The sequence below is a fragment of the Tarenaya hassleriana genome, unplaced genomic scaffold (genome assembly GCF_000463585.1).
Source record: "Tarenaya hassleriana unplaced genomic scaffold, ASM46358v1 Cleome16, whole genome shotgun sequence".
Lineage (NCBI taxonomy): Eukaryota > Viridiplantae > Streptophyta > Magnoliopsida > Brassicales > Cleomaceae > Tarenaya > Tarenaya hassleriana.
In genome coordinates, this window is record NW_010965019.1 from 2,027,771 (window position 1) to 2,039,910 (window position 12,140).

General features: G+C 35.6%; 4 protein-coding genes and 1 non-coding gene across 6 annotated transcripts; 1 reads left to right on the top strand and 4 right to left on the bottom strand.

Annotated features, from left to right (window-relative positions):
* Positions 1-4,422: 4,422 nt before the first annotated feature.
* Positions 4,423-5,127, bottom strand: LOC104809514 (nuclear transport factor 2). Its single transcript, XM_010535528.2, has 2 exons — positions 4,729-5,127; positions 4,423-4,608 (listed from the first exon to the last, which is right to left on the bottom strand). The coding sequence occupies exons 1-2, from the start codon at positions 5,104-5,106 to the stop codon at positions 4,534-4,536; spliced, it is 453 nt and encodes a 150-aa protein (XP_010533830.2). The 5' UTR covers positions 5,107-5,127; the 3' UTR covers positions 4,423-4,533.
* Positions 5,128-5,235: 108 nt separating this feature from the next.
* On the bottom strand, positions 5,236-7,091 carry LOC104809515 (probable dolichyl-diphosphooligosaccharide--protein glycosyltransferase subunit 3B). The gene is made up of 2 exons (XM_010535530.1): positions 5,919-7,091; positions 5,236-5,321 (listed from the first exon to the last, which is right to left on the bottom strand). The coding sequence occupies exon 1, from the start codon at positions 6,995-6,997 to the stop codon at positions 5,957-5,959; it is 1,041 nt and encodes a 346-aa protein (XP_010533832.1). The 5' UTR covers positions 6,998-7,091; the 3' UTR covers positions 5,236-5,321; positions 5,919-5,956.
* A 144-nt stretch (positions 7,092-7,235) lies between these two features.
* Positions 7,236-7,315, bottom strand: TRNAL-UAG. The gene has a single exon. It is a non-coding gene; the product is annotated as a tRNA-Leu (tRNA).
* A 71-nt stretch (positions 7,316-7,386) lies between these two features.
* Positions 7,387-9,017, top strand: LOC104809516 (cysteine-rich PDZ-binding protein). 2 transcript variants are annotated; one of them, XM_010535531.1, is made up of 4 exons: positions 7,387-7,476; positions 7,896-8,013; positions 8,497-8,588; positions 8,772-9,017. In XM_010535531.1, exons 1-4 carry the CDS (start codon positions 7,461-7,463, stop codon positions 8,834-8,836), a joined length of 291 nt encoding a protein of 96 aa, XP_010533833.1. In that variant the 5' UTR covers positions 7,387-7,460; the 3' UTR covers positions 8,837-9,017. The 2 variants fall into 2 exon arrangements, with proteins under 2 accessions (XP_010533833.1, XP_010533834.1); XM_010535532.1 differs by lacking the exons at positions 8,497-8,588; positions 8,772-9,017 and adding an exon at positions 8,297-8,490.
* A 666-nt stretch (positions 9,018-9,683) lies between these two features.
* LOC104809517 (thioredoxin-like protein CXXS1) lies at positions 9,684-10,986 on the bottom strand. The gene is made up of 3 exons (XM_010535533.2): positions 10,828-10,986; positions 10,353-10,475; positions 9,684-10,051 (listed from the first exon to the last, which is right to left on the bottom strand). The coding sequence occupies exons 1-3, from the start codon at positions 10,930-10,932 to the stop codon at positions 9,899-9,901; spliced, it is 381 nt and encodes a 126-aa protein (XP_010533835.1). The 5' UTR covers positions 10,933-10,986; the 3' UTR covers positions 9,684-9,898.
* Between the last annotated feature and the right edge of the window lie 1,154 nt (positions 10,987-12,140).

Below are 12,140 nucleotides of genomic sequence, written 5' to 3' on the forward strand. Positions count from 1 at the left end.
CTCTTATTCGATTCGGTTCGATTTGGTTATTCGGTTAATAACCGAAATGACCACCCTAGTAAAAAGTTTGCTAATCATGTAAATATGTAATCATGTTTAAAATTCGGGAAAAGTTAACCTAATATTGTGGCATGCAGGCGTAAATAGTTTAGTTTCCTCTCAATGATTTTTTTTTTAAATTGAAACAAAATAATATATATTCAATTTTATATGGGTTATATAAATTCGATTTTCTATAATATATCCATCAGAATCATATTTTATTTGAAATATATTTGCTTTCGGTTTTTTTCGTTTTTAATTTGTTGTTATTTTTATAATATATTTGAATTTATTTTATTTAATTTAAAAATTTGCAATCAATTTTTAAATTAATTTAATTTGAATACAATAATATACAATTCCATTTCATTTGATTTGGTAAATCCGATTTGAAATGGCAAACTAAATGATTGTGGTTGCATTTTAGGCTGCTCTATAATTATTGAAGAGTGAGGTGCGGTTCACCGTCAATAGTTGCAAGGATGCGAATTATGGTATATGTTAATTAATTTTCTATAGAAATATAAAATATCATATCATTTTGTTATTATAATTTCGATATTTCCACAAGTTTTTGCTAAAAAAACCTTCATTGGCATAAGAGTTGAACCTACGATAAATAAAAAAGGAGAGAAATAAACAAAGTTTCAGAATGTATATAATATAACCTTCGTCGTATATTGCATGGGAATATTCCATAATGCCATGCATGCGGTCCCACAAATTTCACTATTTATTTATTTATTTTTCGTCCCATGCAATGTATGAATTTTCAATTCAAAGTAATTCACCTCAAATTTCCAAGCGGCCGGTTTTTGAATGAAATTTTGTCTATCTATCGAGAAATTTCACTTGAAAATGTCATTCTTTTGAAGGGAAAAAACCCTATATTTTCCCACAAATTTTTAAGATTGGATTTTTCGAAATATTTCTTAACAATACTCTTTTGCATTTTTGGCATGATTTTCCCCCTTTCTATTTCTTTATTTTTATTTCTGATGTGCATAATAATATTACGAAGATATTCTCAATTGATTTGTGTACATCCGGAAATAGAAACATGAGATATTTATTTGTCTCTTTTAGTCATCTAAAAATTTCTTCCACTGGTTTTATTTCCAACCAATTTCTATATAAACGATAATTAAATTGTGTGTAATTTAATATTACTTAAACGTGTGTATATATATATTCAAATATATCAACAATATATTCTCCATTAAAGCCATAGATATGAATGTGTATCCAAAATAAAATAAAACGAAATATATATTTGAATCACAATTAGGCTGTGTTATGTTCTAGAATAACACAATATAAACATCCACGAAGAAATTAAATTTTATTTTCGACCGGAACAAAACAACGGGATACTGATTAAATCGATATCGTGTGCATGTAAATTTTTTAATCTTAGTATTTTACGGTTTAGTTTACAATTTATATCTAATTTTTATGGTATATTTTTTACCGTCCTGTATATTATTATAGATTATAATAGCATGTATTCGGAATTTTTCGTAATTTAGAGATTTAAATTATCCTAAATTCTTACAACTAATTTAAATTTGATCATTCCATTTCTTACAATTATATAATTTTTTCATTTTAAACGATTGAGAGCTTTTTTTTCTCGATAAAACCTTACCGATTAATATCATTTCAACATACAATATCTTCTTGTTAGAAAAAAATATTATTTTGCTAACACCAAAATCAATTTCTTTTAACAAAAACCATTGTGAAAATATAACTAATTAAATTGGATGTTCGTCTAATCTCTCTCTATCGCATTCATCTCGAATTTGATAATGGAGAGTAGGAATCTTATCAAATTCTGCAGTGCGGCCTTCATACCCATATTTGGAAAGATATTTTTAATTTTTTTTAAATCATATGATATATTCAAATCAAATATAATAATTCAGACACAGACAAACATAATTTATATATATATATATATATAAGGTTAAATTTGAGCCGTTGAATATTATGGTTTTGGTCACATGTCAGACAGCATTCATCAGAATCGATGTTAACTCTCAGAGTCTTTCCTCACCGCAAAAAATATCGCTGCAAAATTATTTTTCATTACACAGACAATTCTACTCGGCAGTCCTCCAATAAAAAAAATCAATATTAACAATTCTAAATAATAATTTAATTTTGGCATGTTAAATATGATAAGATGTGTTATTGTTTTATTTTTTTTACCATTCTAATTTTATGGTGTCCTTGTTCATATGTGATAGAGAATTTGTAATTGAAAATATTGTATGCCTAGGTCGAAAATTTTCGACGGTCGAGGATATATTTTATCTCAATATATATATATATATATATAATATGGATCGCTGTTATTTTGATAATTAATACCCCTTAAAACCAAAACAACAATAATTTCAAGATCAACGGCAAGACAACCCATGTCGCCAAAAGGAACAAAACCAACCGACGACATTGAAACACAGGTCGTTTTCAACATTGGTTGTCACATTTTTTTTGGTAGTAAAATTAAAAAGTTAATCAAGATCCCTAACAATTTATAAAAAAGAAACTAAAGAAACATCAATTAAAGCGTGTTAAAAAAAAATGGTATTATAAATATCGTTTTATGTTTTTAGGTTTTGTTATGATTACGCGCTCTGGTGATTTTTGGTCGACCTCCAAGTAACTAAAATTTAATTTCAAATATATATATTAAGGGAAAAATATTTATTTTGCATGTGGATCTCACATTTTTTTTATAAAATGTTTAGAATTCTTACAACATAGATCTTAAAAATAGTTTAAAAATAGATCCTTAATTTTTTTAAAAAAAGTATCAATTTACAGATAGGACGAAAAAGTCCAATTGGTTAACTAAATATCAAACACTGTGCGAGCGATTCATCTGATTGATTTTAATGTTAAAATAAAAACTTGAATAAAATTATTCAAAATTATAAATTTTTTTTATATAATTTACATATTATTATATTTTCTACCTTACTATGAATACTATTTAAATGATAATAATAATCTTAAAATTTATCACCAATATAGAAATATTGGAAATAATTATCTTACAATAATATTTTTAAATATAATTGATCAAACATCTTGGCTAATTAGTAATTTATTTTCAAATCTCATAGAAAAAATAATATTTTCCCAACAGCTACCACCATAATTTTTGCGTGTTCTAACTTCTATTAGGGCATGTCTTACACATGCATATACATGTACATGTACGTATAGATACGCATATACATATATTACGCGTCTCTGTGTATACGTGATAAACAGAGACCTTTCAAAACACGTTGAGATGCAGACGCAAATTGATTGTGGATTCTTTAACGTCAAACACAAGTCAACGTTCAAAGTTCAACAAGACAGGTATGTTTGGTCTGTTCCGTGACCCAAGTGCGCGCATGAGTTTCTATTCAGTATAAACGGACATATATATATATACACATATATATGTCCGTATATATATATATATGTACGTGTACATATTTTTGTTTTCTATGCATTATATTCTCTGGTATACACAACGAAACCTAGTCCAACTTACGGTCCTAATACCGTATGTTTCGCAATCAAGAACTGAAAGTTCCAACTCCTTGAGAGGAAAAGGGCATAAATTAAACGTGACACGGGTGATTGAGATAAGGTCACGTGACTTGCACGTGAGGGACAGCCCTCGGTAGCATATTTTTAACTAAAGATGCAGATTTGCCCTTTGGAAGGGTTGTAAAGTGAGAGTCCTTTGAGAGTTTGAGGGCCTTCCCACAACTCAGGAGCCAATGAAGGTGCTGTCTGAACAATTTTGTGTAACACTCGAGGCCATTCTTTGGAAAAATGTCCTCTGGATTCCTTGAAACCGCATGAACTATCGTTATATATACGTATGTATATACATCTGTGTCAATAATCTTATCAATAATCCCTCTTTAAAATCCATCAAACCAATGGATGTAGGGGTGATCATTTCGAGTTTCGATTCGGATTCAATTCGATTATATTTAAGTTCAATTATTTCGGTTATAGAATCACTAAAACCATTCGGTTTTTATATAAAATTTATTTCAATTCGGTTCGAATTCGTTTTTTTGTTGTGAAAACTCATTTTTTCAAAAAAATTGTCTAACTTTTTCGACTATTTTTTTAATCAGTTCGGTTCAACTCGGTTCCAATTTTTTTTGGTTAAACGAAATCATAACCATTCAAATTTTATGTCAGATTTGATTCGGTTATATTTATATATTATTTGATTCGGTTATTCAGTTAATACTAAAAATGACGACCACTAAGTTAAAGTTCTCCACCTCTTCACGTCGAGAACAACATATCTTTTGATTCATTCGATATATATATAATCTACATATGACATGATGAGTCGTGAAACTAATTTCATTGGAATAAAATATAAAAAATTTAATTGTTGCACTCATGGAGTTTCATTGTTTTGTATGTATATTATTGGTACGTATACAAATTGGGCTTTTAACCATAGTTGAGCCGGAAAATGTCGTTCTGGACGAAGAAGCTCCCTTGTGGGGTTGGAATCAATTGGAACATCTGCAGCCATTATCATCTCTCTTATCAGTTCAGTGTGAGATCGAACCTATATATACACATACACATGTATATGTACACATCCATATGATCACTGTAGCATAATAAGTAAGAGTAACCAACCTGACTGAACCTAAGAGGATGCTCTTCCCCTTGCAACTGAAGACTGCCACTGACGAAGACGACAATGCCACAGCCGCCCCCGCCGGACAGCGAAGAAGGTTGGCAATCAACGGTGCTGATCAAATGACGGCATTGATCGAACGGTAGATGATTGAGCTTGTTCGAGATGTCTTCCGCACCGTTGATCTTCTGCCCTTCGAAGGTAAGCATCGAGGTCGAGTCGTAGAGACAAGAGAGAGAAGACCGGTCCTTGTCGAAGAGGCTGTAATAATGTTCCACAAAGGCTTTCCCCACTTCTTCAGCTCTCTTCTCCATCTCCATTTCCATTTCTCTTCTGATTCTGAGTCTATCTCTATCTATGGGAATGGATATAAACATGGTGGAGTTTGTCGAAAAGATGCTTACCTTGTAGGGTTTGTGGAATAAACCTCCTCCTCTTCTTCTTTTCTTTTGTCATTACGGGTTTGATTCTTTGCTTCGATTCCTTGTATTCTTTTCTTTTCTTTTGTAGTCTTCCCCCGCACATCCATGGAAACGCTTAATCACAATGAGACCGAGATCTTTACCGATCAGACGGTCTAAATCCATCGTTACTACATAGTGGAAGAAGAATACATCAAGAAATTCCTCAACTGAATCCAAAACCTGCACGGTAGAGAACACACGAGAGAAACTCGAGATTCTAATGAATCCCTTTAGATTGCAAACTCAAGCAGAGTATTCTTTTCTTCCATTTGAAGGGTTTAGCCAGAAAGTTTCCCACTGATGTGCTCAGGTCACTGTGCAAGACCAAATCTACATGTCCTAGAACAAACTTACATTCATAAAACTATGAATCCTACTAAACGGGATTGCACCCGTTCTTGTGGTATGTTCAGGGCTGAATACCTGTCTTTCCTCTGCATGAAACTCTCCCAAACAACAGCAATTTAGGAACAAAGAATCATAAATTCCCAATATGAACAGACATCACAAGTGAACAATGTGGTATCCTACACTTTTCACCGGTTCTTTGATCCATTTTCTTGGCTATACCTTTCTCACCCAGACAAATAACACACCGAAAACTAGTGCCTTTAGCAAGGGACATATGATATCGCACTACATTGTTGAGGTGTTCAAGGGCAAGATTGTGTGCTCACAACATCATTGTTCAAAATCTGACAACTTTTGAAACTGGAGTCCATTACCTAGCCAAAGGATATAGAATAGACCTCATAAGATTTGATCAATGCCAACTGGAAGGCCAATATGGGTGAATTCCATATCCTGTCTTCCAATTATCCAAGTAAATCACCTTCTTCACAGCCCAAAACGATATGAACAGAGCCAAAAGCATGATCAACCTCTGCACAGTAACATTCCTCGCTCGGACAAGCACGTTGGTGACAAACGCCAAGAGCAACCCGACCACTGTGTACAGGAACCCGACCGCTAATCCCTCAGCACCAAGCTGCATACCTGAACCCTGGTAGAAGAAGATGAGCCGTGACGGATCGTTCCTGTCCGGTAGGAACATGGGCATATTCCTGATGATGTTGTGCATCGTGCCCGCGACACTGAAGAAGTAGACGAAAATGGCGCCAGATAACCAAACCCTACGGTCATGGATAAGAGTTTCCCCTTTGAGTACCCTCTTAATAACAAACGGAGTCCAGATCGTGATCAACGCTACGACAATCCCAATCTGCGTCTTCGACAGGAGAGGCAGCCGGTGAAGCGGACCGACGGTGAGCTTGGTCCGATGCTCGACGAACTCCGCCATTGATTCCGCCAAACGAGAGTAATCTCCTTGATCCATCTGACCGGAATCATCCCTAAGATTCACCGTGGACGGACCCACGAGCCGGATGTGGGGAAGGGCGTTGACGCCAAAGAGCTGGAACGAAGACTGGGACTCCGAGAACTCAATCTCGCAAAAGAAAAGCTTGTCAGCGTCGGTTCCATTGTTATTGTTGGCGGCGAAGGAGGCGGATACCACGGCAAACTCGCGGCGGAGCTCCTGGAGGCGGAGCTCCTGCTTGCTGTGAAGCTGGGCGGCGTCGAAGAAGATGAGGAGTGAGTAAGGACGTGGAGCGGAGATGGAGGTGAGGAAGTGGGAGACGCGCTGGTCGTTGAGCCGTATGACGCCGGATTCGGAGGCGGATCGGAGGGAGACAAGCTCCGCGACGAGATCTGAATCGGAATCTCGATCGGCGAAGCAGAAGGATAGAGTCGATGAGAGCGTTAGGAGGACGACGAGGAGAAAAATAGATGAATTCGACGCCATTGTTGGATCTCTCTCTCTCACCGTGAGGTTCTCTTCAGGTGAAGTCTCTGATCGGATTTGACAAGACGAGAAGGTGTTGCTGTTTTCTCGCGAAATGAAGATCAAAAGCCTCTAGGTGAAAGAAGGTCCCTCGCTATAAAACGACGTTGTATGAGTCCAACCACGTGGAAGGATCCTATTGGTTGACTTTGTCCTCGTGGAGACTATATAATTGGTTACGAAAAGAAAAAAGAGAAATTGACAGCTGTGGGATTTGAACCCACGCCCTTTCGGACCAGAGCCTAAATCTGGCGCCTTAGACCACTCGGCCAAACTGTCGATTTAAAATTCTAAATCTATTTTTCTTTAATATATTATATCATAAATATGATTTTAAAAACAAAAAGGCTTCTCTGTTGCTGATTCATCCAATTTGCATTAGGGTTTCATCTTGTTCTCGTACAGAGGGACAAGGAAGACGACGATGGTGTGTGGGAAGTGTAAGTCATCAAATAAGCTTTAGAATATCTTTCTTTGTTCCCTGATCCGATCGCGATTGTCGCTGAAATTTAGTGTCTTGGCGGTGGGATCCCTCTCTATTGATTGATCCGAATCGATATGCACGAACCTCGGGTTCAGTTACCATGTTTGGCGAAATTGTTCTTCCGTTATTGTTTTTCTGTTTCTTGTTTGATTCTATCATTTGGGTGCCTCCTATCGGTTATGAAATTAGAATTCTCTCTGATTTAGTTCGAAATTATCGCCCGATTAGCATTGCGTATAGCCTGTGACTTCGTTGTTTGTTCTTTATGGTTGGTATTAAACTGATGACTGATCCCCGCACTCAATTAGGTATACAATTCTTGTGCTTTTAGTTATGCCCCTGATGTGTATTCCCCATCTTTTGTTTTTGCTTCAGGTGAGAAGAAATTATCAAAAGTAATTGTTCCAGACAAGTGGAAGGATGGTGCAAGTAATACAACCGAAGGCGGTGGTCGTAAAATCAATGAGAACAAGCTTCTATCCAAGAAGAACCGGTATGTTTTATCCGATGTCCCATTTTTTGTTTGATAAGTTACTGTTAGTTGTGATCTTATTCTTGTTTCTGTGGATTATACTCTTCGAGCTGAGTAACGATTCCTCACCGAATGAATTAGTTACAGTGAGAGGGAAAACGAAATTCTACTGTTTTTGGTTAGGGGTCTTGGATCTGTGGTTGTAGCCATTGAAATTTTCTTCACCCTGCAGTAGCGTCTAGTTCTTGGATATCATTTACGACTCTTGCCCTTGAATGCCATTTGTATCTTCTCTTAACCACAGATTGGAAAGCCCCACCCACTGTTCTTGCGGTTATTTGTTATCCATTTCTGGCAATCGTGATGCATCCTTTTCGGAATTGTATAGGCTGGTACAAACAGTCGAGGCAAAGGAAACTCTTATGTGTCTTCACTTAACTTAATTCGGTTGAGCTTCTGATGGTGTATTGTGAATTTGTGATGGTTATGGTCATGGTCGTGCAGGTGGACGCCGTATGGCAACACAAAGTGCATTATATGCAAGCAGCAAGTTCACCAGGATGCTAAGTACTGTCACACTTGTGCTTATAGCAAAGGTAATCTATCTATCTGTCTTTTCCAATGATCAATCTCCATCATTTAGGGAACATGATTTTGAATTCGGCGACGAGTGGAGTAACCGGCTAAAACCCTTTTAGCGACTTTCGATCAGAACAACCGGGATACAGGTTCTGGTTTTTGTTATGTTCTGTAATAAATGGAGGTTCACGGTTGTGCAGGAGTGTGCGCCATGTGTGGGAAGCAAGTTCTAGACACGAAGATGTACAAGCAAAGCAATGTGTAAAAAGCGTTTCTAATTCCCTTGTACAATCTTTAAACCATTGAAACAGAGGTTCTTAAGAGAAGGGTACATTTCAAAACTGCATCTGTTCCATTTTCGTTGTCTCTTCTTTTAAGATTCCTGTAATGTTTCAGACAGAATCTAAAGTGGAAATGAAAGTCGGCATGACAATTTGCACTGTTTATCTTTTTTTGAAGTAGGTTTCTCTTAAGAATGAGAAATGCAAAGAAAACTAAATATATTCAGTACACACGCTAGATAGCATGGCTTGTTCTTCCTCTGCGCTTGTTTCTTGGCTTGTTACGATCACTGGTTACGAGTATCAGATTATTTCTTCATCAATATATCTATGTATATATACATATATATATTATGTGCAACCCGGAGAGATTTATGGTTCGAGTTTCGCACAGGAACACCGATGGCTTCTCGCAAAGATTCCATTTTGAGAAAAACCCAGGGATCTCAGGATCGAATCTCCTTCTGGGTATTGAGAAATCCATATCTTTTACACAGAGATCCTATCTTTTGGGAAGACGGAGACTCAGTGGTCGATGGAGACAAAAAGAAAGCGAGAACGCTCGGGAATTGGGAAACATCTTTCAATTCATGGCCGAAGATGGGAACACTAGAGGGTGAGAATGCAGAGCGAAAGTACCGATCCCGGGGGGGGGGGGGACATTCTTGTTGAGAGAGAGGCAATGATCATCAAATGATGATGCTTCTCTCTGTCCTGTTCTTCTGTGGTTAAGACAGTTCACTTGTCCGGCCATTTTTTTTCTAATGCAAGACTGGATTTTGTTGGCGAATCAATGGAAAAGATGATTTTTTTATCATTAAAAGCAAAAAATCAGAAGTATAAAGTATAAACTCTCGTATATACTGACATCTTCTGTATTTTACAAGAATTTACATTTGGTAGAGAGAGAGAGAGAGAGAGAGACTTCAACAACCTTTTCATGACATGAAACACAAAGTCACAAACAGAAAGGCAGGAACTAGAAAACTGAAAACACTTGCTTGTGATGTCTTCTCATTCAGGATGTGAAGTAAACGCAAGTTTTCTTAGGTCATATCAACACGAGATGACTGCACGAAACCATTGACCCTTTTCTTGATCTCTTCGGGGTTTGCCCCGACGAGTTTGTCCATCACGTTACCATCCCTCATCATCAGAAAAGTCGGCATCGCCTTTACATCCAGCCGACTTGCCACTTCCTGACCAAATTCCAACACAAAACACACACCGTACCATTTAGATCCATCCTTTCATCGCGTTCAGATCGCATCCGTTAAGGAGAAAAAAAAAACGATTATCGTCAAGAACAGCATCGTTATGAATCAAGGGTAGGCATAAGCCTGTGGCCAGACATGCCTACAGAGAACGAATTCCTCCTCGTTGGCCTTATGAATCACTGAGGAACTCTTAGCATTTCTTCAAGACGAAAGTAGGTTTTATCAGATAAACATTTCTTCTGAACCTTCGGTTCCTATGAGAATCTTTGAATCTCTTGTTTACCTTGAGTTCATCAACATCAACAGTGAGAAAGAGAACGTCTTGGTAGATTGATGCAAGCTCTTCGAAGCAAGGGTTCATAGCCACAGAAGGAATACACCATGATGCAGTGAAGTGAACCACAACCTTCAACACAACACAACAAACAAATGAGATTAGTATCACTATTAATCTATTCCACAATCAAGAACACTGATCAGCAATTACATAGCAGAGAACAGAACATGTAACAACCATGGGTTTGGGTTACAAATAACAAGCTCAGAAGGCATGAAGAGACAAAAGTCTCATGTTCTTGGTCCCTGAAGACGATTTTAAACCAATAATTTCACAATCCCCGCTTAACCCTCGAGCTAAAACGATCACCAAATCACTATTTCATCCACAAATCGAAGAAAATTCCAAGGGTTTTCTCTAAAGATGAGAACTTTTCTAGGGAACGAAAGGGATAGGAGAAGAAACACGAGAGAGACTTAACAGGGCAAGCCTGATTCTTGGCTTGAGAGAGATAGAAATCCCAAGAATCGGCCGAGTCGACTCTGATAACTCGGGAGAGTTTATGGGGTTGTTCTTGATCCTCCATCTTCCTTCTGTCGTCTCCTTCACAATGGTTTCTTCTGCGGGAATCGATGAGTACGAGAAAGAGTTTTTGGATTTATCTAGGATTCGCAGCGATCGGGGCCCACAGCTTTCGCGATAATCCACGGTTTTGTTTCCTCCGTTGTGTTTTCTGTAATTTTTAATTGAGAAAATAACATATTAATATAAAACAAATTGTAAGAAAATGTCAAATTTTTAAAATTTTGATACAAATATAAAAATTCTTTCCATCAGTTTATATTAATATTAAACCCTAAATTTTTTAAAAACAATAAAATTAAATACTGTAGTTTTAAAATAATTTTAAAAATCATTATAAAATTAAACCCTAAATTATAAAAAAAGTTAAACTCAAATTTTAAAGTTTACAAAATTTATCATGATATATTAGGGTTTGAAAATTTTGGCTTTGAATGGTATTGGTTTTTATTTTGAGTTTTTGGTTTTAGTTTTTAGTTTTTGGTTTTTGGTTTTTGGATTCTGAAAGTTTATAAATCTAAAAAAAGTGGTTTTTAGTTTTTAGTTAATTTTTTTCATAAAGTAGATTTCCGGATTTTTAGGAAAACCAAATTTCAAAAAACTTGATTGTCGGTTTTTTCACTTTTTGAAATCCAAAAACTCCGAAATCCACCTCCCATTCAACACCTTTATATTTTAATATAGGTTTTGAATGGAGATGGCTTTTATTTTGGGTTTTTGGTTTTAGTTTTTAGATTTTGGTTTTTAGTTTTTGGTTTTTGGCTTTTGGATTTTATAATATTTGAAAACTCAAAAAAAATGACTTTTGGTTTTTCATTGATTTTTTCACTAAAATGACTTTCCAAATTTTTAGAAAAAGTAATTTTGTAAAAACTTGAATGTTATTTTTTTTTGTTTTTGGATTATAAAAACTCTAAAAACTCCTACATTTAAGGCCATAATTTTTTTAAAAAAGGTTCGTTATATTTCATAATTATCTTGGATTCTTTTAAAAGTTCGTGTACATGTCAATTTCCTTTTAATAAGGATATTTATAATAGTATGGATTTTAGTCGCCAGAGCAATAAATTTATGAAATCATATAAACTAAGCATACTTAAATTTAATGATGCAAAATCATAAAACATTTCCGTTTAGTGGATTTATTCTTTTTTTCAAATGGGGGATTATATGTACAAATAAAGTAATTACTGAAAAAAATCGGGGAAAATA